The sequence below is a fragment of the Oncorhynchus kisutch genome, linkage group LG8, assembly GCF_002021735.2.
Source record: "Oncorhynchus kisutch isolate 150728-3 linkage group LG8, Okis_V2, whole genome shotgun sequence".
Classification (NCBI taxonomy): domain Eukaryota; kingdom Metazoa; phylum Chordata; class Actinopteri; order Salmoniformes; family Salmonidae; genus Oncorhynchus; species Oncorhynchus kisutch.
Window position 1 is genome coordinate 24,328,223 of NC_034181.2, and position 26,701 is coordinate 24,354,923.

The 26,701-nt window shown below is 44.0% G+C and overlaps 2 protein-coding genes across 4 annotated transcripts in view; both read left to right on the forward strand.

The window, feature by feature from the left end:
- Positions 1–22,984, forward strand: part of LOC109895133 (calsenilin-like) — a 53,616-nt gene extending 30,632 nt beyond the window's left edge. Inside the window, exons 3-8 of the mRNA XM_031829878.1 lie at positions 3,350–3,474; positions 6,555–6,624; positions 6,825–7,003; positions 7,101–7,205; positions 7,372–7,434; positions 20,153–22,984. Of these exons, the coding sequence (XP_031685738.1) occupies positions 3,350–3,474; positions 6,555–6,624; positions 6,825–7,003; positions 7,101–7,205; positions 7,372–7,434; positions 20,153–20,200 (590 nt within the window). The 3' untranslated portion in view covers positions 20,201–22,984. The remainder of the gene's footprint in view (positions 1–3,349; positions 3,475–6,554; positions 6,625–6,824; positions 7,004–7,100; positions 7,206–7,371; positions 7,435–20,152) is intronic.
- A 461-nt stretch (positions 22,985–23,445) lies between these two features.
- The window catches only part of LOC109896048 (solute carrier family 23 member 2), a 73,078-nt gene continuing 69,822 nt past the window's right edge, over positions 23,446–26,701 (forward strand). For 2 of the 3 annotated variants that reach the window (XM_020490247.2, XM_020490248.2), the window contains exon 1: positions 23,446–23,932. The gene's annotated coding sequence lies outside the window, so the exon portion shown is untranslated. Of the gene's footprint in view, positions 23,933–24,144; positions 24,264–26,701 lie in introns of those variants that run through there. The other variant, XM_031829880.1, reaches the window with a different exon arrangement.

Genomic DNA, 26,701 nt, shown 5'->3' on the forward strand with positions numbered 1-26,701 from the left:
TTCAAACAAGGCCATCTGTTTTACCAGCTACATTATTTATAGCCACCTAGTACTTAGCAACAGGTCCATTAACCACCACTATCCAATACTGTGTATGGGTGTCTGGTTGTGCATGTTTGTGTTCGTTTGTGTGTTTGTGCGTTTTGGTGGATGTGTGTCACACAAATCCCTAGTTGTTGCTTTAGATTTTAGACGTTTCACCAGTCCTAATGTGTGTTATATGTTTTGTCTGTTTGGTGTATTTCTGGTATGTCTGGTGGTGCTGTGTATTTTGGGTTGTGTGTGGTGTCAGTGAGATGAGTCTGGCCTTTAATGTTATAATGGCAGTGGACTGATCAATACAGTCTGGACTTCTGCCAACTACTTCCTTACTACTGCCACCAGAGGACAGTAATGATAACCACCTTTATTTCAATGGAGTCATATTGTCTGTCTCTGTGTGTGTGTGTGTGTGTGTGTGTGTGTGTGTGTGTGTGTGTGTGTGTGTGTGTGTGTGTGTGTGTGTGTGTGTGTGTGTGTGTGTGTGTATGGGAATTGAAAAACAGTAGTATTAGGACCTTGAATTAAAGAGATGGGTTTTTGGCAAGTGTCACAGGCCTCGAGGGAACTATTGTCCAGTGAATTACTGTATCTGCTCTATCTGACTGTGTCTGACTATTTTACGTCCCAAATGGCACCATATTCCCTATATAGTGCACTACTTTTGACTATGGCCCACAGGGCTCTTGTCAAAAGTAGTGCACGATATAGAGAATATGTTTCCATTTGGGAATCGTCCGGTGTGAAGCCTCTGCCTGCTGAGAGCTGTGTTAATGAACTCTGGAGAGACAAGAACAATTAGACTTGAACTGGATCACAGAGCCTGCTGGGGACATGGGATTTAGGACAAATGGGCTGGGTCTCATTACTGTAAACTAAAGAGTCTTCTTTTCCTTTTCTCCTCTTCATCATCTACACTAATCTGAAAACAGACTTGGTATAAGCAATTTCTATTGGGTATCAGCTTTCACCTGTCTTTTTCTATCAGATCAGAGCAGATGAAGGAGACGAGGAGAGGAAGCCACTTTAAACGGTTGGTATGCAGCCATATACACTGACTCCTTAAAGGCAAATGGGTATACTGGCAAGCACTGCATCAATTTTGTGGAAATACCTTGTTAAACATCTTTGTAATGAATGCTGACGTCTTATTACAGATTTGTCGTGTAAGCAGGGGGTACGGAGGGATTTCTTTTGTCGCTGGAACTGTCCCTAAATATAGTTGGTTTTTCACGATTATTTGAAAGAAATGTGTTAGGTTCCTTCTGTATCTGTGGATAGTTTTCACAGGAGTGCACAGGTTAATGGGATAAAGAGAATGAGAGGAGGAGGGGAAGCCAAGAAGGAGAGATGGCAGAGAGTAAATTCTCACGGTTAAGTGATACATGTCTGTTCGTTCATCAGAGTTTTGATTCAGTGGGATGATATCAGTAACCTCTAACCTGGCTGTCCCAGGACTTGGGAGTTAAAGGACGGGACAATAAGTAAACAATTGGAATAATTTTGGGGGAAAACAAACAACAGCGTGGGATTTGTCATGGAAAGAAGGATTCTACTTGTTCCCTCTACTTTCAGTTTTATTTGAGAGACTGTTTTCAGTCTTTTATAATATCATTGAGCATGAGTCTGGTCAAATCGCTTTTCATGGCTTCAACTTAAATCTCTTTGCATCACAGTTGGAACTATTCTCTCTAGAACTGTAGAACTCTATAGGAACTTTGTAGCATCCCAAGGATCTAAAGCCATATCGGTCTTTAGTTTGAGAGACAGATGGCATTTTATTGAAAGACTGACAGAGAGAAAGAGAGAACAGAAGGAGAAAGAACTGAGAGAGAGAGGACAGAGAGAATTTTCACGCTGGGGGAACAAAAAGACGGAAAGACGGAGGAAGAAGGGGAGATGAGTGTCAGGTGGGAGTCGGAGGGGCTACAGACTGTTGGGATCGTCTGCCTTGTATTAATGTTCCTCAAACTGATGCACCTACTGGGACTCATCGACATCACAGAGACCGGTGAGAGGGGGGGGGGGGGGGGTGGAGGGAGAGAGAGAGAGGTTGGATGTAGATGGAAGAGAGAGAGGGAGATTGAGGGAGAGAGAGCGGTTGGATGGATGGAGAGGGAGGGAGGGAGGCAGAGAGGTAAGATGGAGGGAGAGGAAGGGAGAGAGTTTGAAGAGAGGTTGGAGGGAGAGAGGTTGAGGGAGAAGGGTTGGAGGGAGAGGGGTTGGAGGGAGGGTGGAGGGAGAGAGGTTGGAGGGAGAGGGGTTGGAGGGAGAGGGGTTGGAGGGTGGAGGGAGAGAGGTTGGAGGGAGAGGGGTTAGAGAGAGGTTGGAGGGAGAGAGGTAAGATAGAGGGAGAGGAAGGGAGAGCGGTTGGAGGGAGGGTGGAGGGAGAGAGGGCAACAAACTGCATTTATGAAGATTCTGTCTATTCCTCTTTTGTTCTCCCTAGGCAGTATTTGTATTCCACAATGTCTGACTTGACCATGTTCTCTGTTTTTTCCCTCCCTTTTCTCACTGTCTCTCTGTACCTCTCTTTACTCCATTTACTGTCTTTACATCTCTATCTCTTACTTTCTCTCACACACACACTATCTCTGTTTTGTGTGTTAAAAGATGGTAAGTATGGTTTTTAGAAACTCCACATCCTTTTTGATCTACGTCTTGCTTTTCTTTCTCCCAGTCTTAGTGCTTTCTCTTACTGTGTTTGAACAAGTAGGACTAATACACATCAAACAGCCTTATAGTCAACATTCTTAGTCATGGCTTTAATTGGATTCAAGTTTTCACTCTTACTAATCTGGCACCTGTTCCCCCTAAATCTAATCAGTGAACACTAATATATCAATGGGTTTCTTTGCAAAGATCACATTATAAAAGAAGGTACCTCCCTCTCATTTTGAGTCCTTGCTTTTTTTTGTCTCGCTCTTTTTTACTTTTATTCTATCTCTTTCTTGATCTCGCGCCTTACATGTTATCCCTCCTTCTCCTCTCTTACTCTGCTTGCCATGCACTCATCCTCTACCCATCCCTCTCCCTCTATTTCTATGTCTTCCCCTTTCTCCCTCCCTCTTTCCCTCTCTCTTTCCCTCTCTCTTTCCCTCTCTCTTTCCCTCTCTCTTTCCCTCTCTCTTTCCCTCTCTCTTTCCCTCTCTCTTTCCCTCTCCTCTCTATCCCCTTCTCTCTCTCTCTTTCCCTCTCTCTTTCCCTCTCTCTTTCCCTCTCTCTTTCCCTCTCCTCTCTATCCCCTTCTCTCTCTCTCTTTCCCTCTCTCTTTCCATCTCCGTCTCTCCCACTTTTCTCTTGTTTACAGACAGTAGTGAGAGTGATTTGGAGCTGTCTACGGTTCGTCACCAGCCAGAAGGCTTGGACCAGCTGCAGGTTCAGACCAAGTTCACCAAGAAGGAGCTCCAGTCTCTATACAGGGGCTTCAAGAACGTACGTAGTGGAACAGAGAGGATGGTTTGGGGATGCTGTGGGACTGGGACTGCAAATCAAATCAAACTTTGTCACATTAGTGTAGACCTTACCTTGAAATACTTACTTACAAGCCCTTAACTCTTCTTGAACTGCGCTGTTGGTTAAGAAAATATTTACCAAACGACTAAAGTAAAAAGAAAACGATGTAATAGTCCGGTGGCCATTTTATGAATTGTTCAGCAGTCTTATGGCTTGGGGGGTAGAAGCTGTTAAGGAGCCGTTTGGTCCTAGACTTGGTGCTCCAGCACCGTTTGCCGTGCGGTAGCAGAGAAAACAGTCTATGACTTGGGTGACTGGAGTCTGACAGTTTTACGGGCTTTCCTCTGACACTGCCTGTTATATAGGTCCTGGATGGCAGGAAGCTTGGCCCCAGTGATGTACTGGGCCATACGCACTACCCTCTGTAGCGCCTTACGGTCAGATGCTGAGCAGTTGCCATACCAGGCGGTGATGCAACCAGGATGCTCTCGATGGTGCAGCTGTAGAACTTTTTGAGGATCTGGGGACCCATGCCAAATCTTTTCAGTCTCCTGAGGGAGAAAAAGGTTTCGTTGCGCCCTTTTCACAACTGTCTTTTTGTGTTTGGACCATGATAGTTTTTTGGTGATGTGGACAACTCTCGTCCCGCTCCACTACAGCCCCGTTGATGTTAATGGGGGCCTGTTCGGCCCACCTTTTCCTGTTGTCCACGATCAGCTCCTTTGTCTTGCTCACATTGAGGGAGAGGTTGATGTCCTGACACCACACTGCCAGTTCTCTGACCTCCTCCCGATTGTTGTCGGTGATCAGGCCTGCCACTGTTGTGTCGTCAGCAAACTTAATGATGGTGTTGAAGTCGTGTTTGGCCACGCAGTCGTGGGCGAACAGGGAGTACAGGAGGGGACTAAGTACATCCCCCCTAAGGGGCCCCAGTGTTGAGGATCAGCGTGGCAGATGTGTTGTTGCCTACCCATACCCCCTTCGAGGTGGCCCGTCAGGAAGTCCAGGATCCAGGTTCAGAGGGAGGAGTTTAGTCCCAGGGTCCTTAGCTTAGTGATGAGCTTTTTGGGCACTATGGTGTTGAACACTGATCTGAAGTCAATGAACAGCATTCTCACATAGGTGTTCCTTTTGTCCAAGTGGGAAAGGGCCGTGTGGAGTGTGATTGAGATTGTGGATCTGTTGGGGTGGTATGTGAATTGGAGTGGATCTGGAGTATCCGGGAGTATGCTGTTGATGTGAGCCATGACCAGCCTTTCAAAGCACTTCATAGCTACCGACATTAGTGCTACGGGGCTGTAATCATTTAGGCAGGTTACCATCACTTCCTTGAGCACAGGGACTATGGTGGTCTGTTTGAAACATGTAGGTATTACAGACTCAGTCAGGGAGAGGTTGAAAATGTAAGTGAAGACACTTACCAGTTGGTCCCCGCATGCTTTGAGTACACATCCTAGTAATCCATCTGGCCCGGCAGCTTTGTGAATGTTGACCTGTTTAAAGGTCTTGCTCACATCGGCTACCGAGAGCATTATCACACAGTCATCCAGAACAGCTGGTGCTCTCATGCATGCTTCAGTGTTGCTTGCCTCCTAGCGAGCGTAAAAGGCATTTAGCTCGTCTGGTAGGCTCCCGTCACTGCGCAGCTCGTGTCTGGGTTTCCCTTTGTAGTACGTAATAGTTTTCAAGCCCTGCCACATCTGACGAGCGTCAGAGGCGGTGTAGTAGGATTCAATCTTAATCCTGTATTGACTCTTTGCTTGTTTGATGGTTCATCTGAGGGCATTGCGGGATTTCTTATAAGCGTCCGGATTAGTGTCCCGCTCCTTGAAAGCATCAGCTCTGGCCTTTAGCTCGATGCGGATGTTGCCTGTAATCCATGGCTTCTGGTTGGGGTATGTGCGTACGGTCACTGTGGGGACGCAGTCGTCGATTCACTTATTGATGAAGGCGATGACTGAGGTGGTATACTCCTCAATGCCATTGGGTGAACCCCGGAACATATTCCAGTCTATGCTAGCAAAACAGTCCTATAGTGTAGCATCCGCGTCATCTGACCACTTCCGTATTGAGCGAGTCACTGGTACTTCCTGTTTTAGTTTTTGCTTGTAAGCAGGAATCCTCTGGTTGCACATGTGACATGCTGGTAAACATTTGGTAAAACTGATTTAAGTTTGCCTGCATTAAAGTCCCCCGCCACCAGGAGCACTAGTGCTTCTTGTTTGCTTATGGCCTTATAGAGTTGGTTGAGTGCGGTCTTAGTGCCAGCATCGGTCTGTGGTGGTAAATAGACGGCTACAAATAATATAGATGGGAACTCTCTTGGTAGATAGTGTGACACACACCCCCACCCCTCGTCTTACCAGACGTAGCATCTGTTCTGCCGGTGCATGGAAAATCCTGCCAGCTATATTATCCGTGTCGTTGTTCAGCCACGACTCGGTGAACCATAAGATGTTACAGTTCTTAATGCCCTGTTGGTAGGATAATCGTAATTATAGGTCAATTTTATTTTCCAATGATTGTATGTTAGCAAGTAGAACGGAAGGCAGTGTGAGTTTACTCGCTCGCCTACGGATTCTCAGACGGCAGCCCAATCTGCGTCCTCTTTTCCTCCATCTTTTTTTAACACAAATGACGGGGATTTGGGCCTGTTCCCGGGAGAGCAGTATATCCTTCTCGTCGGACTCGTTAGAGGAAAAAGCTTTTTCCAGTTTGTGGTGAGTAATCGCTGTTCTGATGTCCAGAAGCTTTTCGATCATAAGAGACAGTGCAGCAACATTATGTGCAAAATAAGTTTAAAAAATAAGTTACAAACCATGCAAAAAAAACTAACAAAATAGCACATTTGGTTCAGAACATGTAAAACGTCAGTCATCCTCTTCGGCGCCATCTTAGAGGTTGAGCTTGGATCTCTATTTCTGGGCAGTTTGGAGTTTTACATGAGAATGATGAATAAATGTGATCGAGTAGATTTGAGTATACGTACTTTAATAATAATAGACACATGGCTTTTCCCTGTACACCCCTCCCTCTCTCCCCCCCTCTCTCTCTGGTAGGAGTGTCCCAGTGGTTTGGTTGATGAAGAGACGTTCAAGACCATCTATTCTCAGTTCTTTCCCCAAGGAGGTGAGAGGAGAGTGCTACTTTATCTCCATTGACTCTCTGTTTCCATGTGCCTGGAATATGATAATAGTACACCCGACTCTGACAGATTTATATGAAGAATGCCAGGAAAAGCTTATGGTTGCTGATTATTTGAATGTCTTCCTACCACTAACACTCTCCCCAGTCTCCTCACCTCTCATTCCCTCCCTCCTATCCTACAGACGCCACCACCTATGCACATTTCCTGTTCAATGCGTTTGATATGGACAGAAACGGCTCTATTCGTTTTGAGGACTTTGTGATCGGCCTGTCTGTTCTTCTGAGAGGGACAGTCACAGAGAAACTCAACTGGGCCTTCAACCTGTATGACATCAACAAGGACGGATACATCACTAAAGAGGTACTCTGTGATTGGCTACTATAGAAACATTGCATATCTAAATGATTGGCTAGTTTTAAATAGATCGCTGTAAACTGACTCTCACTCTCTTTCTCAGGAGATGCTGGCTATTATGAAGTCCATCTATGATATGATGGGCAGGTACACCTACCCCAGTGTACGGGACGAGGCACCCTCTGAACATGTGGATAAGTTCTTCCAGGTGCGTGCCGCGCTGTGCGCACAAACACACACACACACGCAAACACTGTTCATACACACACCAAAAAAAAAGTTTTGATACCCACTAAACTTGCTCTCTTCCTCTCTCCTTACTTTCTTCCTTTCTGTCTCTCCCTTACCCCTCCCTCCCTTTCTTCTTTCTTTAGAAAATGGACAGAAACCGAGATGGAGTGGTGACCATTGACGAGTTCATTGAGACCTGTCAGAAGGTACCACAGTTACAAAATATTTCAGCACATCTGTATGCTAGCTCAATTTTGAAATAAATAATAAAATACATAGATGTTGTTAACACTTTACTTGTAGTGGCTATAACTAAGGCATTCATAACACATTTGTGAAACCAGTCACCTTTAGGAGTATTGCAGCATCCTCAGTTACAAATTTTTTCACATTTAACACATTTATTCAACATTCAAACAACATCATATTTTTGTATCATTGGATTATCACTGGGTAGGCCATCATTGTAAATAATACTTTGTTCTTAACTGACTTGACTAGTTAAATAAAGGTTAAATAAAATAAAATTGTAATTATACAATTATTTAACAGTGGAAATGTGTATTTATACTGCCACAGTACCCAACCCTCTGACACACCAGTCACGTAACAGACTGGGAGCAGGATTAGGAGTTAGTGACTGTGTGCATTGAGTGTTTTGTATCCATTCTCTTGATCTTTCAGGATGCCACCTTGGAATTATCAATATTATCTTATTGAATTATGCATTTTCTGTTAGAGGGGTGACTAAGCATAATAATAGTTGAGTTTGTGAAATATATTTTATATTTTTCAATGTAGCCACCATTTGCCTTGATGACAGCTTTGCACACTCTTGGCATTCTCTCAACCAGCTTCATGAGGTAGTCACCTGGAATGCATTAAACAGGTGTGCCTTGTAAAAGTTAATTTGTGGGATTTCTTTTCTTCTTAAATCGTTTGAGCCAATCAGTTGTGTTGTGACAAGGTAGGGGTGGTATACAGAAGATAACCCTATTTGGTAAAAGACCACGGCCATATTATGGCAAGAACAGCTGAAATAAGCAAAGAGAAACAACAGTCCATCATTAAGGGGGTTAAGGGGGGGTGCCTTCAACTGAAATGTGTCTTCCACATTTAACCCAACCCCTCTGAATCAGAGAGATGCTGCCATAATCGACATTCACATCTTCGGCACCCGGGGAACAGCATTGCTCAGGGCAAAATGACCAATTTTTTTGTTTTACCTTGTCAGTTTAGGGATTCAATCCAGAAACCTTTCAGTTACTGGCCAATGCTCTAACCACTAGGCTACCTGCCACCCCCTGTTGGTGGGTTCTACAATCCTGCTGAGTTTAATTAAATTTGACAAAGTGAAAATGGCCATTATAGCCCTAGGTGGAGTGGCCATTTTGGAACGCAATGACTATTCACAAGCTGTCTTTAGACTACTACAGAGGCCTTGTTCGATATCTGCCTACTGCTTACTTAAACTACACACGGTGTACTAATCATACTACATATGATTTACAACATACTGTTTCGTACAAATGTGCTCGGACCGGTGCTAGAACCCCTATTTAAAGCTGGATCAGCATTTTGGGGTCCTAGCACAAAGCCACAATGTTCTGTTAGTCTTTAAAGACATTAATGTTCTGAGCGATATGAGGAAACAAAGGTCTATAACAAGGGAGAGGAAGATTCCCTTGATGAGAGGAAGATTCTATTGATGTTGGTAAGCCAGTGTAGTGGGCAATCATTTTTGATATGTGTATATTCTAAATATATCACGTGATTCAAAATAAGACTAAGCAATTATCCTATTAAAATGTTTATCTGACATAAAGATAATTAGCAATATGCAAGAGACTATGGTTGAGTTACAGTAATAGGCAATGAAGAAATGTCTGAGAATGGATTCTAAATATAAGTGTATTTAATTACTTTGTAAAACTAATGGAATCACATACAAGGCATAAAGCTTAAGCATCGGAGTTGTTTGGATTCAAAACCTGAGTTAAGTTAACCTGCAATCAGATATCAGACCTACATGACGTAACGTCTACTTCTCAGAGGTGTGACAAGACAATGGGGTTTGGCAAGACCAACAGAGAATGTTGAATTCTTAGGACAACACATATCAAATTCTTGCATACTGTTGATAAGAAGAGTTACCTCTGGGGTTGGGCTTCCCTGCACTAGCAGGGTTGGAGCTTGTGATTATGATGCTTAGAGCCACCCTCTTCAGGAATGGAGGAAGCAGGGTGATGGCATGTTGAAGCTGGCAAGCCAGCGGGGTTTGTGGAGCTTGTGTTGAAAGCTAAATTCCTTAACTGGATCACCATCAAAAAAAATGTACAATGGAGGACATTTTCACATGCAGTTACGACTTGATTTACATGATGCATATGTAGTTCTTAAGTAATGAGTCAGTGGCAGAATGAGGGTTCATCAGAGCGGCCAACATGATGGGAAATTCAGTACTCTGATTGGTGTGTGCCCACACCCACACACGATGCTGCTTTCCAAGAGAAATTAAACACAAAAAATATATTCAAGGTGTTAAGGGTTAAAAATAACATGTATTGTTGAGAGATATGAGGAAATAAAGGTTTCATAAAAAGAGAGAGCAAGATTACTAAAATATATACTAAAACAGCTGTATCTCCTGATTAGTAGATTATATTTATATTCTGATTGCTGATTTGTAAAGCAGATAAGTAGAGTCTTTGTCTAATTTTCTAGGAAAGTGGTCATAATGTCAGTTTGAAAATGTAGTTGATGCTATAGAATAACTATCTTCAAAGTAATGACTCCAGACTTTTCTTATAAAATGAAAGCTTCTTTTAATAACAACACTTGTTCACGTTACATTTTACAACTTTTAATTTTACAAAACAATAAAATAATGTTTCTAGCAAAAGCCAGGCTAATCACTTGTCACTTCTTCATAATTGCAGCGTTCTTGTTCTACTTCCACTTTCTGTCGCCAAGCATTCTGGTACTTGCAGTCAATAGCGTAATCCAATACTAATCAATGGAACAGAAAGATGTACACTGAACAAAAATATAAATCGCAACATGCAACAATTTCAAAGATATATTACTGAGTTACAGTTCATAAGGAAATCAGTCAATTGAAATCAGTTCATTAGGCCTGGTCACAGACACCTTAAAAAAAGGTAGGCGCTTGGATCATAAAACCTGTCAGTATCTGGTGTGACCACTATTTGCCTTATGCAGCGCGGCACATCTCCTTCACATAGAGTTGCTTAGGCTGTTGATTGTGGCCTGTGGAATGTTGTCCCACTCCTCTACAATGGCTCTGCGAAGTTGCTGGATATTGGCGGGAACTGGAACACACTGTCCTACACGTTGATCCAGAGCATCCCAAATGTGCTTAATTGGTGACATGTCTGATGAGTATGCAGGCCATGGAAGAACTGGGACATGTTCAGCTTCCAGGAATTGTGTACAGATCCTTGTGACATGGGGCCGTGCATTATCATGCTGAAACATGAGGTGACAGTGGCGGAAGAATGGCACGACAATGGGCCTCAGAATCTCATCACGATATCTCTGTGCATTCAAATTGTCAATCGATAAAATGCATGCCCATACCATAACCCCACCGCCACCATGGGGCACTTTGTTCACAATGTTGACATCAGCAAACCGCTCGCCCACACGATGCCATCCAAGATGGCGTAGCAGTGCAGACGTGGTTTGTTGTCCTCTCGTTTACTTTTTGTATTTTTCGTTTTTGTATATATTGGTGAAATACTCACTAACAGGGATGTAAACAAATTTGTGCACAAAACTTGAGAGAAATACGCTTATTGTGTGTATGGAACATTTCTGGGATCTTTTATTTCAGCTCATGAAACATGGGACCAACACTTGCACATACAGTGTCTTGCAAAAGTATTCATTCCCCTTGGTGTTTTTCCTATTTTGTTGTATTACAACCTGTAATTTAAAATTGATTTTTGGGGGGATTTCATGTAATGGAAATTCACCAAATATTCCAAATTGGTGAAGTGAAATGAAAAAAATAACTTGTTTCAAAATATTCAAAATAACATTTGGGGGGGGAAAGTGTTGCGTGCATATGTATTCACCCCTTTTGCTATGAAGCCCCTAAATAAGATCTGGTGCAACCAATTACCTTCAGAAGTCACATAATTAGTTAAATAATGTCCACCTGTGTGCAATCTAAGTGTCACATGATCTCAGTATACCTATTCTGATAGTGGTGTTGCAGAACCTGGGGCCTAAGCAAGGGGCACCACCAAGCAAGCGGCACCATGAAGACCAAGGAGCTCTCCAAACAGGTTAGGGACAAAGTTGTGGAGAAGTACAGATCCGAAACTTTGAGCTTCCCACGGAGCATCATTAAATCCATTATTTAAAAATGTAAAGAGTATGGCACCACAACAAACCTGCCAAGAGAGGGCCGCCCACCAAAACAAGGAGGGCATTAGTCAGACAGGCAACAAAGAGACCAAAGATAACCCTGAAGGAGCTGCAAAGCTCCACAGCGGAGATTGGAGTATCTGTACATCGGACCACTTTAAGCCACACACTTCACAGAGCTGGGCTTTATGGAAGAGTGTCCAGAAAAATAGAAAAAAAAGAAAACACATTTGGTGTTCACCAAAAGGCATGTGGGAGACTCCCCAAACATATGGAAGAAGGTACGCTGGTCAGATGAGACTGAAATTGAGCTTTTTGTCAATCAAGGAAAACGCTATGTCTGGCGCAAACCCAACACCTCTCATCACCCCGAGAATATATCCCCACAGTGACAGTGAAGCATGCATGGTATGTTTTTCATCAGCAGGGACTTGGAAACTGATCAGAATTGAAGGAATGATGGATGGTACTAAATACAGGGAAATTCTTGAGAGAAACCTGTTTCAGTCTTCCAGAGATGAGACTGGGACAGCAGGACAATGACCCTAAGCATACTGCTAAAGCAGCACTAGTGGTTTAAGGGGAAACATTTAAATGTCTTGGAATGGCCTAGTCAAAGCCAAGACCTCAATCCAATTAAGAATCTGTGGTATGACTTAAAGATTGCTGTACACCAGTGGAACCCATCCAACTTGAAGAAGCTGGAGCAGTTTTGCCTTGAAGAATGGGCAAAAATCCCAGTGGCTAGATGTGCCAAGCTTATAGAGACATACTCCAAGAGACTTGCAGCTGTAATTGCTGTAATTGCAAAGTATTGACTTTGGGGGGGGGGGGGGGGGGGGGGGGGGGGGCGAATAGATATGCACACTCAAGTTTTCCATTTTTTTTGTCTTATTTCTTGTTTGTTTCACAATAAAAAATATGTTGCATCTTCAGTGGTAGGCATGTTGTGTAAATCAAATTATACAAACCCCCCAAAAATCGATTTTAATTCCAGGTTGAAAGGCAACGAAATAGTAAAAATGCCAAGGGATTGAATACTTTTGCAAGCCACTGAGGTTCTCATTCTCCATCACTTCAAATGTAATACAATTACTCTTGTACATACGTAAATAACTGTAAATAATATCTTTAGACACATCTTAATGAATTAACTGTAAACATGAACTCTAACCCATGAAAGTTACAGATTTGGTTACTCTAACAGCTGTATCATTTGATTTGTAGAAGATATTTCTGTTCCGATTTCAGATTTGAATGGCAAAGTAGCTGATTTTTGTCGAAAGTTGTTTACTGTGAATAGAATGTTGGAATTCTGTGAGTTTTTAACAATGGGACCTTTAGAATGTTGAAGAAATCGCATTAAAGTGGATGAGATTTTTTGGGGGAGGACAAAAAGCCTAATAGCTTGTAAGTATTAATGTTATAAAAACGTTGACTAGTCTACATGTTTTAAATTTCAATGGCGTTTCTAGCATAAACGGTGTATGAAAAATAGTATTTCAAAGAATAATAACTGTACAATATTTTACCATTTTTAAAGTATATTTACAATATTTAATGTGGGACTTTTGCCGTATCAAGTCTCATTAATACAATATTCTACAAACTCCCAGATAAATTTGTTTTGCTTTCTAAATTGACGTGAATTTAAATGGAATTGACGTCACTATTGATGTCACTAGGGTCAGACTGGGACCCTGGAGAACCATGTTAACAAGAGAAAGCAGTAGGGGTGGCACAAGTTTTTCTTGTCATCTCTGTGGAAGGACCACCAGAGGGCAGGCTGGTCCCACGGATAGTAGCCCAGCCTGGCATGTGAGTCAAGGTGATCAGAGGCAATTAAGCACAGCTGACGGTACTAATGACCTATTCTCTTTCCCCTACAAGAGAGAGGAGGGAACCAGCAGAGAGGAGCTAGAGAAAGAAAAGTGTGTTTGCTTCTCCAAAGGAGAGGACATACCTTTCGGAAGGAGGAAGAAGAGGACACATGACCTCTTGGGAATGGCCACCACGGATCCGGACCACCACCCAAAGAGGGTTCTCCACAAACGGATAGTTAAGGTGGTGACACACCCGTGATTTATGTTATAGTTTAAAGATACTCATCTTGTGTTCCTTGTTCTTGTAAAGAAGAAGATTTGTGTTTTCCTTGGTTGATCATCCTTGATTGTGTTGGAGTGTTTTGAGAAGAAAAAAATACCTCAATTAAGAAAACCTGCTCCTGACTCTTTTATTCCACCTTTCCGCAACCTCAAAGTACTTGGTCCGTTGGTGGAGAATGCGGGCATTATGTGGACGAGTGACACAAGGATAAGTGAGGAAAACAAAAATCTACCTGTAGACACAGAGGAACCATTCAAGAAGGATGGATAACGCTCTACTACAACAGTTGATCACAGCACTGGAGACAACCATAGAACTCATGCAACAACAGCTGAGCCGGCGAGAAAACCGAGAGTTAAGCCGAGTGAAGCCGCTATCTTACCTCGTCTCTCAAAGGATGATATTGAGGCTTTCATCATGACGTTCGAATGGACGGCCACCTTGGAAGAGTGGACCCCCACAGAATGGGTGAGTGTGTTAGCGCCTCTTGACCCAGATAGCCTAGAAAGCCTACTATGACCTGGACCCCCGCGAAGCTGCCGACTATGTGCGACTACAAACCGAGATTCTGTCCCGGTACCAGCTGACCGCCCGAGATAGAGACGAAAAGTTCCATCAATGGACCTATATGGCCGACCAACCTATCCGTGCCCAGATATTCACACTCCTACGCCTAACGAAACAATGGCTGGAGCCCGGAAAAGGAGTAGGACATGTCGTAGAGACGCTCGTAGTGGACAAGATTTTGAGGGAATTACCCAGTGACTTAGAAAGGGTCGTGGGGCAAGCAAACCCATAGCCGAGGCTGTGGAAACGTACCGATCTACATGGGAGTTGTGAAAAGGAGGACCGGAAGAACTCTGCCAAGCCTGTTTGACACCGGCACGTCCGCTACCGAAACGACCAAATCCGCTCTGGACGTGGGAGAAGTCATCACCCACACAACAGGGTCGGTGCTATAAATGCCAGTCTCCGGACCATTATGCCCCACAATGTCCCAGAAAGGACAAGTCCATGGCCACCAAGTCATTGCTGCCCGTCCCCACGCATCCCAGTCTGAGATGGGCAGGATCACCTCTGTTGGTTAGCAGAAATATCCCCAGTCCCAGAGATTCCGGTTTGAATAGAAGGACGAGACGTGGTAGCCATTCTCGATTCTGGAAGTATGGTTGCGATCGTGGAGGAGCAGATGGTGACCACAGCAACACTGCTACCAGACAAAGTAGCTGTGTCCTGTATCCATGGAGACACCCACTATTACCCCACCATGAGTCTGTCCATTCTCACCCCGAAAGGAAGGTGTACAGTCAGGGTGGGGAAAGTACCCCAGCTGAAGGTGCCATTATTGATCGGGAGAGACTGTCCCCTGTATAAGGAGCTTCAGCAGATGACGTTATGCACCGGACAAAGGGGATCAGGTCTCTCTATCACACGCCAACAGCCGGGCTACCGCAGGGGGGCAGGAAAGCAGAGAAAGAAAAAAACCAGTTCGGCACCTCTCAGCATAGGAGACCCAGACCTACGGGATGTCATGAGGAAATGTTGACGGATCAGGGGAGCCCTCTCTTCCCTACTATGCAATCAGGCAGGGTCTCTTGCATTGGGTTGTGCAATGAAGGGGGGGGGGGGGAACAGGAATTACTAATGGTGCCTAGACCATACAGGGATACTGTCCTACAGCTAGCCCATTCCCACGTCCTAGGAGGACACCTGGCACAGGGCGAAACGATCGACAGAATCATGCAGAGGTTCTATTGGCCCCGTGTCACCCTAGATGTGGCCAGGTATTGTAGGACGTGTGATCAATGTCAGCGTACGGCCATACGTGCGCAGTCCTTTGATTCCTCTCCCCATTATAGAGACCCCCTTCGAACGCATAGCTATGGATCTCGTGGGACCCCTCCCGAAATCCGCCAGAGGATACGAGTACATCCTGGTTGTCGTAGATTACGCTACTAAGTTCCCAGAGGCCATACCCCTTTGCAACATGTCATCAAAGGGAATCGCCAAGAAATTGTTCATGCTGTTCTCCCGGGTGGGCCTTCCCAAGACGACCCTAACCAACCAGGGAACCCCATTCAATTTTTAATTTTTTATTTGACTTTTATTTAACCAGGCAAGTCAGTTAAGAACAAATTCTTATTTTCAATGACGGCCTAGGAACAGTAGGTTAACTGCCTGTTCAGGGGCAGAACGACAGATTTGTACCATGTCAGCTCGGGGGTTGGACTTGCAACCTTCCGGTTACTAGTCCAACACTCTAACCACTAGGCTACCCTGCCTCATGTCCCGATTGATGAAGGACATGTGTCGGTTATACCAGGTTCAACAGATACACACAAGCATATTCCACCCGCAGACAGACAGTTTGTGCGAACGCCTGAACAAAGCAATTAAAATCATGTTGAGAAGAGTGGTGTCCAGAGATGGGAATAACTGGGACATGCTTCTGCCCCACTTAATGTTTGCCCTGCGAGAAGTACCCCAGGCGTCCACTGGGTTCTCCCCATTCTAATTGCTCTACGGCCGGCCATGTCGAGGGATCATCGACTTAGCCAAGGAGACCTGGGATGCCCAACCATGCCCATTCCGGTCGACGATAGAGCATGTTACCCTGATGAGGGACCGCCTGTCGGCAGTCTGACCCATAGTAAATTAACATATGGAGAAGGCGCAACAGACTCAAGGCCGAGCCTACGATAAGTCAGCAACACCCAGGGAGTTCACCATGGGAGAGAAAGTGCTGGTACTCGTGCCCATGGTCGAACACCGCTTGATGGTGCAGTGGGTTGGCCCTACGAGGTAACAGAAAGGGTCTCATCGGTCAATTACCTCATCAAGCAACCTGACAGGAGGAAGAAGGTCCAACTCTATCATATCAATCTGCAGAAGTACCATGGAAGAGAGGAGGGTGTGGCTTTGATGGACATGGAGGACAAGGAAAAAGAGGAGGCCCTGCTACAGGTGCGCCATGGCCGAACTCCCCTGCCGGAGCAGTCTAGACAGCTAGACAAGCTGATTATGCAATTCGGGCAGGGTATTCTCTCCCTTCCCAGGACAAACAGATGTTCTGGTTCACCATATCCACACTGAACCCGGCAAGAAGGTGCATATCCGGCCTTACAGGATTCCCGAGGACCGCCAAGTCATCGCTAAGAACGAGGGAGATGCTGAGGATGAGGGTGATCGAGCCATCTACGAGTGAGTGGTCCAGTCCCATAGTCCTGGTCCCCAAACCTGACGGTAGTATGACGCTCTGCAACGACTTTAGAGGTGTAAACGCCATCTCTACTTTCGACGCGTATCCCATGCCCTGCGTGGATGAACTCTTGGAGCGTTTAGGGAAGGCCAAGTTCATCACCACCCTGGATTTGATGAAAGGATATTGGCAAGTGCCAGTGGCTCCGGAGGACCGCCCAAAGACTGCCTTCACCACACCGGAGGGGCTTTTTCAGTATGTGAGAATGCCCTTCGGAGTGCATGGTGCTGCGGCAACTTTCCAACACCTCATGGATGCCATTCTACAACCCCATCAAGAGTACGCAGCGGCGTACATAGATGATGTGGTCATTCACAGCGAGGACTGGGATAGCCACCTCCTGTGTCTGCGGTCGGTGCTCGTGAGCCTGGAGGCTACAGGGCTGACTGCAAATCCAAACAAATGCTGCCTGGGTCTAACCGAAGCGGAATACCTGGGATACACCGTGGGGAACGGAAAAATACCAAGGCAAGACTAAGGCAATTCGGGACTGGCCTCGGCCCCAGGACGTCCGAGCCTTCTTGGGGATAACGGGATATTATCGCTGTTTCATCTCTGGATATGCAACCATTGCCACCCCTCTCACAAGCCAAGAAAAACCTGCCAATCCGTGTAGCGTGGAAGGACAAGACGGAAGACGCCTTCCAGTTGCTAAAAGATAGCCTGTCCTCTGATCACGTCCTGCAGGCTCCTGGTTTCTCCCATGAGTTCATTGTGCAGGTAGACGCCTCAGATACGGGGCTCAGGCCGTCCTAGCTCAGGGTGAAGGCAAAGCAGAGAAGCCTATTCTCTTCATAAGTAGGAAGCTCATTGATCGGGAACAGAGATATGCTACCGTAGAGAAAGAGGCCCTAGCCATTAAGTGGGCCCTCGCTTATCTCCGGTACTACCTCGTTACTGACCATCCTCCCCTCACGTGGATGGCCGGTAAGACAAAAAAAATAACAGAATAGTCAGATGGTTTCTTGCTTTACAACCATTCTCTTTCCATGTTATCTACAGGGCCGGACCGAGGAACGGGAATGCGGACGCGCTGTCCCAACGCGACCAAGATGGCGCGTCTGGCGCCCGGCCCTCCAGTCCGGTCCTGAGGGGGGAGGTATGTGGAAGGACCACCAGAGGGCAGGCTTGTCCCACGGATAGTAGCCCAGCCTGGCATGTGAGTCAAGGTGATCAGAGGCAATTAAGCACAGCTGACGGTACTAATGACCTATTCTCTTTCCCCTACATGAGAGAGGAGGGAACCAGCAGAGAGGAGCTGGAGAAAGAAAAGTGTGTTTGCTTCTCCAAAGGAGAGGACATACCTTTCGGAAGGAAGAAGAAGACACATGACCTCTTGGGAATGGCCACCACGGATCCGGACCACCACCCGAAGAGGGTTCTCCACGAACAGATCGTTAAGGCGGTGACACACCTGTGATTTATGTTGTAGTGTAAAGATACTCACCTTGTGTTCCTTGTTCTTGTAAAGATTATTTGTGTTTTCCTTGGTTGATCATCTGATTGTGTTGGAGTTTTTGAGAAGAAAAAAATACCTCAATAGAGAACTTCGTTCTATTAAGAAAACCTGCTCCTGACTCTTTCCGCTTTAGAGCAACCTCAAAGTACAATATTTGCAGCACACACTAAGTGGATTGCACCTATGTTGTTATCTAGCTCAGTAGTACAGTACCAATGTCTTCATCATAATCATCATAATCAGTAGAGGTAAGAAAATATATGGCTAAACACTGGTCGCCTTTTGCTGTGAATAAATTAACACTCCCTTTATTTTCAATGCATTCTTCTGCAATAGGTGGGTAAATGCTTGTAAAAAATAAAACAGGTGTGTAAACTGTGTTTGTGGGTTTACCCTCTACTACACCACTGATTAGAACATCCCCTCCCTTATTTTTTATCAATCCTGGAAGGAGCAGCTTAGCATGAATCTTGATTCAGGAGTTAACAACACACAGCTGACAGGAACAACTCCTGGGTCACACATACTGGAAGCAATGACTTGACCCAGGAGTTTGACTGGAAGCAATGACTTGACCCAGGAGTTTGACTGGAAGCAATGACTTGACCCAGGAGTTTGACTGGAAGCAATGACTTGACCCAGGAGTTTGACTGGAAGCAATGACTTGACCCAGGAGTCGTCACTGTCAGTTGTGTGCTGTTTACTCCTGTTGGTAATGCCAAGCTACTCTTTCCTGGTTGTGTTTATTTTATTAAACCTTTAATTAGTAATTAAAGAGTGCCATGACCCCCAGGGGCAATATCTGTGATGTCACGATATCTAAATATTTTCAGGACACGTAAATCTCTCTCTGCAAAATTATGTGCTTTTATCACAAAATGAACAATCATTCTGGAAATGTCAGCTTAGCCACCCTATTATATGTGACGATATCCAAGGGATGCACCCAGGGGGGCTGTAGGTAGCCCAGCAGCTAAGGAGTTGGACCTGTAGGCGAAAGGTCACCAGGAGAATTGTTTTATTTTTTATTGTCACATACACCGGGAGCTAGAATAAGGGGGGAACTGATCTGGTAACTGTTCAGTTCCTGACAAGTCCCTTCCGTTGGGCCCTTGAGCAACATCCGCTCCATCCAGGGGTGCTGCACTACGTGTGTTTGTGCTAACTGGGAGAGTTGTGTTGTAAGCGCAGAGACACATTTCTGTTGTTCTCTGTAACATGGACAATAAAGTTGTATTATATGGCTCCTGGTCTGGAGCCAGTGCCATGTTAGGCCTACAGTGTGTTCTCTATCAAGATAAGCCCAAAACATGTGCTCTTAGGTTAACACTTAGGGGGTTGGGTACTGTGGTTGTAAACATACACATTTGTGTTGTACAATGGATAAATAAGAAATATTTCAGTGTTACTGATAACTTTTAGTTATGTAATGAAAAGGAACTTTAATTTTGAAAATTCCTTATGAATGATATTGAATAATGTGTTATGAAGTTTATGAATCATACTGCAATACTCATGAAGGTGTTATCATTGGTTTCATAAAGGTGTTGTGAATGTCTTATGAATAACCCCTCCAAGTAAAGTGTTATGTAGATGTCACTGGGGGATTTGCTGAATGTTTTACTTAGACTAATAATCCAAGTGAACAAAAAAAACAGCCTCATGACTTTCGCTCAATGTTCTATCCTGTATGTTTCTGTTTCAGGATGAGAACATAATGAACTCCATGCAGCTTTTTGAGAACGTGCTCTAGACCCCAGCAGAACGTTCTACGCTATTCCCCCAACATCCGATCCTGTACTTCTGTCTATACACAAGTTCTGTCCAATCCCAAGACGCACACACACACACAAACTACATCTAGTGCAGCATGTATAGGATTAGCTATCCACAGATATGTAGATGTGTAGAAACTAGTTTCTTTACTGCTGCACTAGTCTCAACCTGCCACTGCTTCTGGACTAAAGAGAACAATAGAGAAAGAGAAGAGAGCTAGTGGGACCTCTGCTACTTTAAAGATTCTCAGCCTCCCAGAAAAAAAAGAAAAAAGGACCAATAGGCTCAACACTGCTGATCCTATGAGCTTCTAGTACTCTGCCTCCTCATTGGACCCAAAAGACAAATGACCAATCAAATGATGGAGAGTGTGAGAGTGGAAATAGAGGATAAAAACCCATCACGATGTTGCTGGCCTCCAGATAAGGATGCTGTAGCTATAACACACAGTGTCTTGGCACTTACACATTCTGTACACACACATACTATCTGTCTGCACATAAACATACTACACACACACTCAATCTCCCCACACTCACAAATGCTGTACAAAACACACACGCACACACACACCCTTCCCACCCAGCAGAGGCTTGCCAGGAAAGGATATCTGTGGACACACTGACACACTTCTCTGAAGAGTGTTTGAGAGAGTTGATGTAGCGTACAGAAAGCTGGACTGATCCTGAGCAGGGGCACCGGCACCAAACACCACAGGGACACTAAAAAGAAAAGAACTGAAGCATGTTTGTCAGATGTGATGTGTGATTTGCTTGCACTAAGAATTGTTCATATTGTACAATATGCACCAGAAGAGAATGCATTGATTGTAAATGTAGATAGTCACTGTAGACCACTAAAGAAAAACTCAGTGTGTATGTAGATATGTATAGACAGTAATATATAATAATAGCATCCTAAAGCCAGGTGTCAAGCTCTTACCTGTACTCCACTATGGGTTACAGGTGTTAAAGTTAAGGCCAGACAAAATCTGTGTGGATGTTTTCTTACCACTTACAAAACACTAATTAATATAATTGTAGCCTAACATGTTTAATATAAGAATTATTGGATCATTTGATCCTACAGGTATCTTGTTTAATTCCAAGTCAGTTCTGGAGTGTAGAGGGTACCCCTACGGTTGGTGGGTTCTATACCTACTGGTTGCATCTGGTCATAGTTCTAAATGACACAGGGAGGTTCGCTGGTTCTGCTCGGTCACCAACGGACCTGCGAGTCAGAATAAGCTTTAGATGTACAGTGTGTCAGTGCCACCTTATTATTATTATTATTATTATTACACATATTATAAGACAGATATACTACGATGTATATGTGTTGTAAACTAAAGCCATCCTCAGAGGAATAGAGAGTATACAACTAGGGCTTGATCCCTCTTCTTAATCCCTCATCAGAGTTTTAGTTTTGTTAATGACCCAACTGGCACCCTAATCCCTTTCAAAAGTAGTGCACTATAAAGGGAATAGGGTGCCATGGCCCTGGTCAAATGTAGAGCACTATAAAGGGAATAGGGTGCCATTTGGGACCTCTGTGATGTCATCATCTGAGGTATGAGCACTGGCCACTAGTGATGACATCACTATACTTACCTATCCTAAACCATGATAAGGTATGTGTTTGTTGTTGTTGTACTACATATGTATATACACAGTAGTGAATATGGGAAGAGTGTTCCTGTGGCATAAAGTATCATTACATTTTCTCATTGAAACCAGGGACAATTCTGAGACAGCAAAACTATACCATAATCCTGATATGGTAATACCACCATTTGTACCTGTAACATGTTGACAGCTCAGACTGCAGAAAACACAGCCCTATACCCAGCCCAACCTCATACCCCCATACTTAAGCCCTAACTATAGCCCCTATCCCAAGGCCCTATACTGTACCCAGTGGACCTGTTCTAGGAAATCACATGTTGTCTCAGAAGTAGAGTGTTGTAACAGAGGTTCTCTGTCTCTCCCATAACAACATAACTCATGTGACCTAGCCTAGAACAGATTAGGTATGTCCGTGTGTGTGTGGCATGAATGAATGAAACAGACTAGAGACCAGACCATGGAACTAAAGCATACACAGACAGCATGGCCTGGCCTAGAGCGCTCTCTCTCTTTCTCACTCACACACACAAAGTCATGCAGTAAAACTGCAGGAAACTGTGGTTATTGCCCCAGTCCACATTTCAACAGTAGGAGGATTGCACAATATTACAGTGCTTCTGATGTCCATAATACAATCTGGAGACATAGTTTTTTAGCAGTTTCTCCCCCCTCTTGGTCTTGTTTTAGGTGACCTATTTGGCCAACCTGGAACCATGTTTAGACGTAACATAGTAAACTTAAATCCGCGACACTCCAGTTACTATGATATGTAAGGTATGCATTAATTTGTGGAATTCCATCATCCATTTCATGATATGTTATGTTATGTTATGTTATGATATGCTATTTGGGGTGGCAGGGTAGCCTAGTGGTTAGAGCGTTGGACTTGTAACCGGAAGGTTGCAAGTTCAAATCCCCGAGCTGACAAGGTACAAATCTCTTGTTCTGCCCCTGAACAGGCAGTTAACCATTTGTTTTTTTTCCTAGTTAAATAAAGGTAAAAAAAAAATATATATATATATATATATGTTATGAATTGCAATCTGAAATGTATAGGCTACAAATTGCAAGACAGATCACTCTGGAGTCAATGTTAACATAAGGTGCAATTTATCCTATTAAACACCAAAAATGTGTTTCAAGTCTCATCTTAGGCAGGTCTCATGCTGAAAAAGAAAGGAAATTCTTGCCTACTTCACCCACCAATATTTTCTTTTCTTTTGCAAAAAAACTGTAGTTTCAGTAGTTAGCGACACCACTACATGGTAAAAAGATATTAACTAGTCAAAACACTACCAAGATTTTATTTTATTCAACTACCACCAAGCTACAGCAAAATGTTTTAGGCCTAGTTAACATGTAGTTAACTAATCCCAATCACCTCTATTTGGGCCACATATTCATGATTGTGGCGCATGCGTCATGATATTGCTATTTGGGATCCTTGGGACGTCCCCAACGAATAGGTACATTAAGTAATGTTGCTGCGATATGCCTAGAAGACCACTAGATGGCACTATAGAACGTCGCAAATATACACAGACCAAGGGATAAAGAGGAAGACGCCATTTTTTTTCATAACAATGATGAGTTTAGCGAAACCGAGAGTACCGAGAAAGCGAGAGAGAAGGGAGGAGAGAAAGGAAGGGAAGGAGGAGGAGAATGAGTAGACTAGGTTTATAGAATCAGCGTCCCCTATGAACACAACGAATGACAGTCCGGCTTGCATCACAGGTATGAACGTCTCCGATTGGTTGAAGCACAGTTCTGAAGGAGAAGACAGAGGAAGGACTTCAAGGGCCTGAGCATGCGCTATTGTGTCTCCAGTCCGTACATATGTAAGACAAAATCCTTCTGTAGCTATAGACATTGCTGTCTGACATCCACTGTCCTGGTAGACTACAAGAATAGGTATTTTCTACTAAGAACTGGACCTACACACATCTAGAGCTCCTTTCGGTTTTATTTTAAGGTTCTTTTCGGGTTTAGCTTTGGCTGTAGCCTATCCAACCCTAACCTCACCGAAACGGGGACTCTAACCCTGACGGGAATCGAGCCCTGTCGGTTCTCCTTCCCCAGGGCAGGTGAGTCTTTACCCGGGGAACCGGCTGTTTACTGTTCACTTGGTTATTAAACCGTATTTGCATCATTCTCGTGATTAGGTATATGACGCGTTATCTAGTGTGGCACATGATTTCCCAAACTCGGTCTTTGCTCCCCCCCCCGGGTACACGTTTTGGTTTTTGGCATAACACTACACAGCTGATTCAAATAACCAACTTATCAAGCGTTGATTATTTGAAACGGCTGTGTAGTACTAGGGCAAAACCCAAAATGTGCCCCAGGACCGAGTTTGGGAAACCCTGGCGTAGTATACAAAGGGAGACCATCCAAGAATGGACCAATAGCAAACGGGTAAGGATCATGTCTATAGCGATGCATGCGTCTAATCAGACGGCCTCATCATTTAATGATAAGAGATACGCAGTGGAAAAGTAGGACGCCTTGCTTTCTATTTATTAGCCTAGACTCTATCTGACCTAGATAGTTTGTCTATGTATTGATATGTTGGCTACTTGTGACATTTGTTTTATTGATGTAGTTCTGTTCTTGAGCTGTTAAAGTCATGTTTTGTGTGGACCCCAGGAAGAGTAGCTGCAGCTTTCGCAACAGCTAATGGGGATCCTAATAAAATACCTATGACTTTTCTCCCTCTCCTTTATCTTATAACAAGTGTGTGAAGCAGTGGAGGCTCAACTGATTAAAACGCACTGTTTTGCAATGGTACACAGTGGCCTCAAGAGCACCCTCTTTGGGCAAAGGGGATACCTAGTCAGTTGCACAACTGAATGCGTTCAACTGAAATGTGTCTTCCGCATTTAACCCAACACCTCTGAATCAGAGAAGTGCAGGGGGGCTACCTCAATCGAAGTCCGGGAAGCAGTTGTTGGGGGTTAACTGCCTTGCTCAGGGGCATAATTGTTCCTCCTTGCCAGCTCCGTGATTTGAATCAGCGCTCTTAACGGCTAGGCTACCTGCTGGAATGGGAGTGGTTCCCATACTGGGAAGGGAAACTTTTTATGGAACTCAGTCCGGCTTTCAATTTACTCCTGAAAGTTGTAATAGTTGAATGTACAAGGTGCAATTTCGTTAATTGGGTAGTGCATCAGCAGTTTTCCTCTTGTCATGTCAGTCATTGCAGATCTTAGAGCTATTTGTAACTTGTCAGAAATCTCCAAGCCCATGTCAGCAAAAACAATTTGGCTAGGTTTTTTCGCCCATTGATTATGTTGTAATGTTTGGCATTCAAATATCACATGAACACACAAGATATGGCAACATTTGTAGAATAGCAGGACATTAGCTTTAAAATGGCATAACAAAAAGTATCCATCCCATGCAGTGGTGATTTTAGCATGTAAATCTTGGTGGGGCAAACTGGAAAAAAAAAATATATATAAATACAAATTAATGCAAGCAAAGCCACAAAACAATATATTAATTGCACTATAACGGCAACAAACGGTGCCCACAAACTGTTAAGGCCTACATCATGCGTTCCCAACAGCAGAGCTTTCTTTTCAGCACGGTGGAGTGAATCCTTACCACTGCTACACCTGGCAATCAGCGGAGCCTTGTCTGGCAGCGAAACAATTCATTCAGCCTCATTTACTGCCTTTAAAAAAAACATAGCTGATATGGCAGACTTGCTTAAACATATGTGGTTTCTACTGACAATTAAGATGTACAAACTATGGCATAAGGGGACGACAAGCGCATAAGAGGCCATCCGTAATTTGGATTGGACTAGTGGTGCACCGATATGACATTTTTGGCCGATGCCGATATACAATATTTTCCTTGCCCAAAAAAACGATACCAATAACTGATATTTAAAATTTTAGCTGCCTATTAAGCATTCTAGTTCAGTTAAATAGTTAACACACATGGACGCAGCAATCTAAGGCACTGCATCTCAGTGCAAGAGATGTCACTACAGTCCCTGGTTAGAAATCCAGGATGTATCACATCCGGCCGTGATTGGGAGTCCCATAGGGCTGCGCACAATTGGTCCGGGGTAGGCAGTCATTGTAAATAAGAATGTGTAACATACTGACTTGCCTAGTTAAATAAAGGTTACACACACACCACACTGACCAAAAAGTTGTCATTTACGTATGTCTCCATTACCAGTAAAACAGTCAACCTATTCCTTAAAAAAAAAAAAAATTTAACCAGGTAAGCTAGTTGAGAACAAGTTCTCATTTACAACTGCGAACTGGCCAAGATGAAGCAAAGCACTGTGACAAACAACGATACAGAGTTACACATGGAATAAACAAGCGTACAGTCAATAGCACAATAGAAAGAAAAAGTCTATATACAGTGTGTGCAAATGGCGTGAGGAGGTAGGCAATAAATAGGCCATAGTAGTGAAGTAATTACAATTTAGCAGATTAACACGAGTGTTAAATTAGCAGATCATGATGTGCAAGTAGAGATACTGATGTGCAAAAGAAAGTAACTAAAAACAATATGTGGATGAGGTAGGTAGATTGGGTGGGCTATTTACAGATGGACTATATACAGCTGCAGCGATCGTTTAGCTTGCTCAGATAGCTGATGTTTAAAGTTAGTGAGGGAAATGTAAGTCTCCAGCTTCAGCGATTTTTTTTTTTTTGCAATTCGTTCCAGTCTCTGGCAGCAGAGAACTGGAAGGAAAGGCAGCCAAAAGAGCTGTTGGCTTTGGGCATGACCAGTGAGATATACCTGCTGGAGCACGTGCTACGGGTGGGTGTTGTTATCGTGACCAGTGAGCTGAGATAAGACGGAGCTTTTACCTAGCATAGACT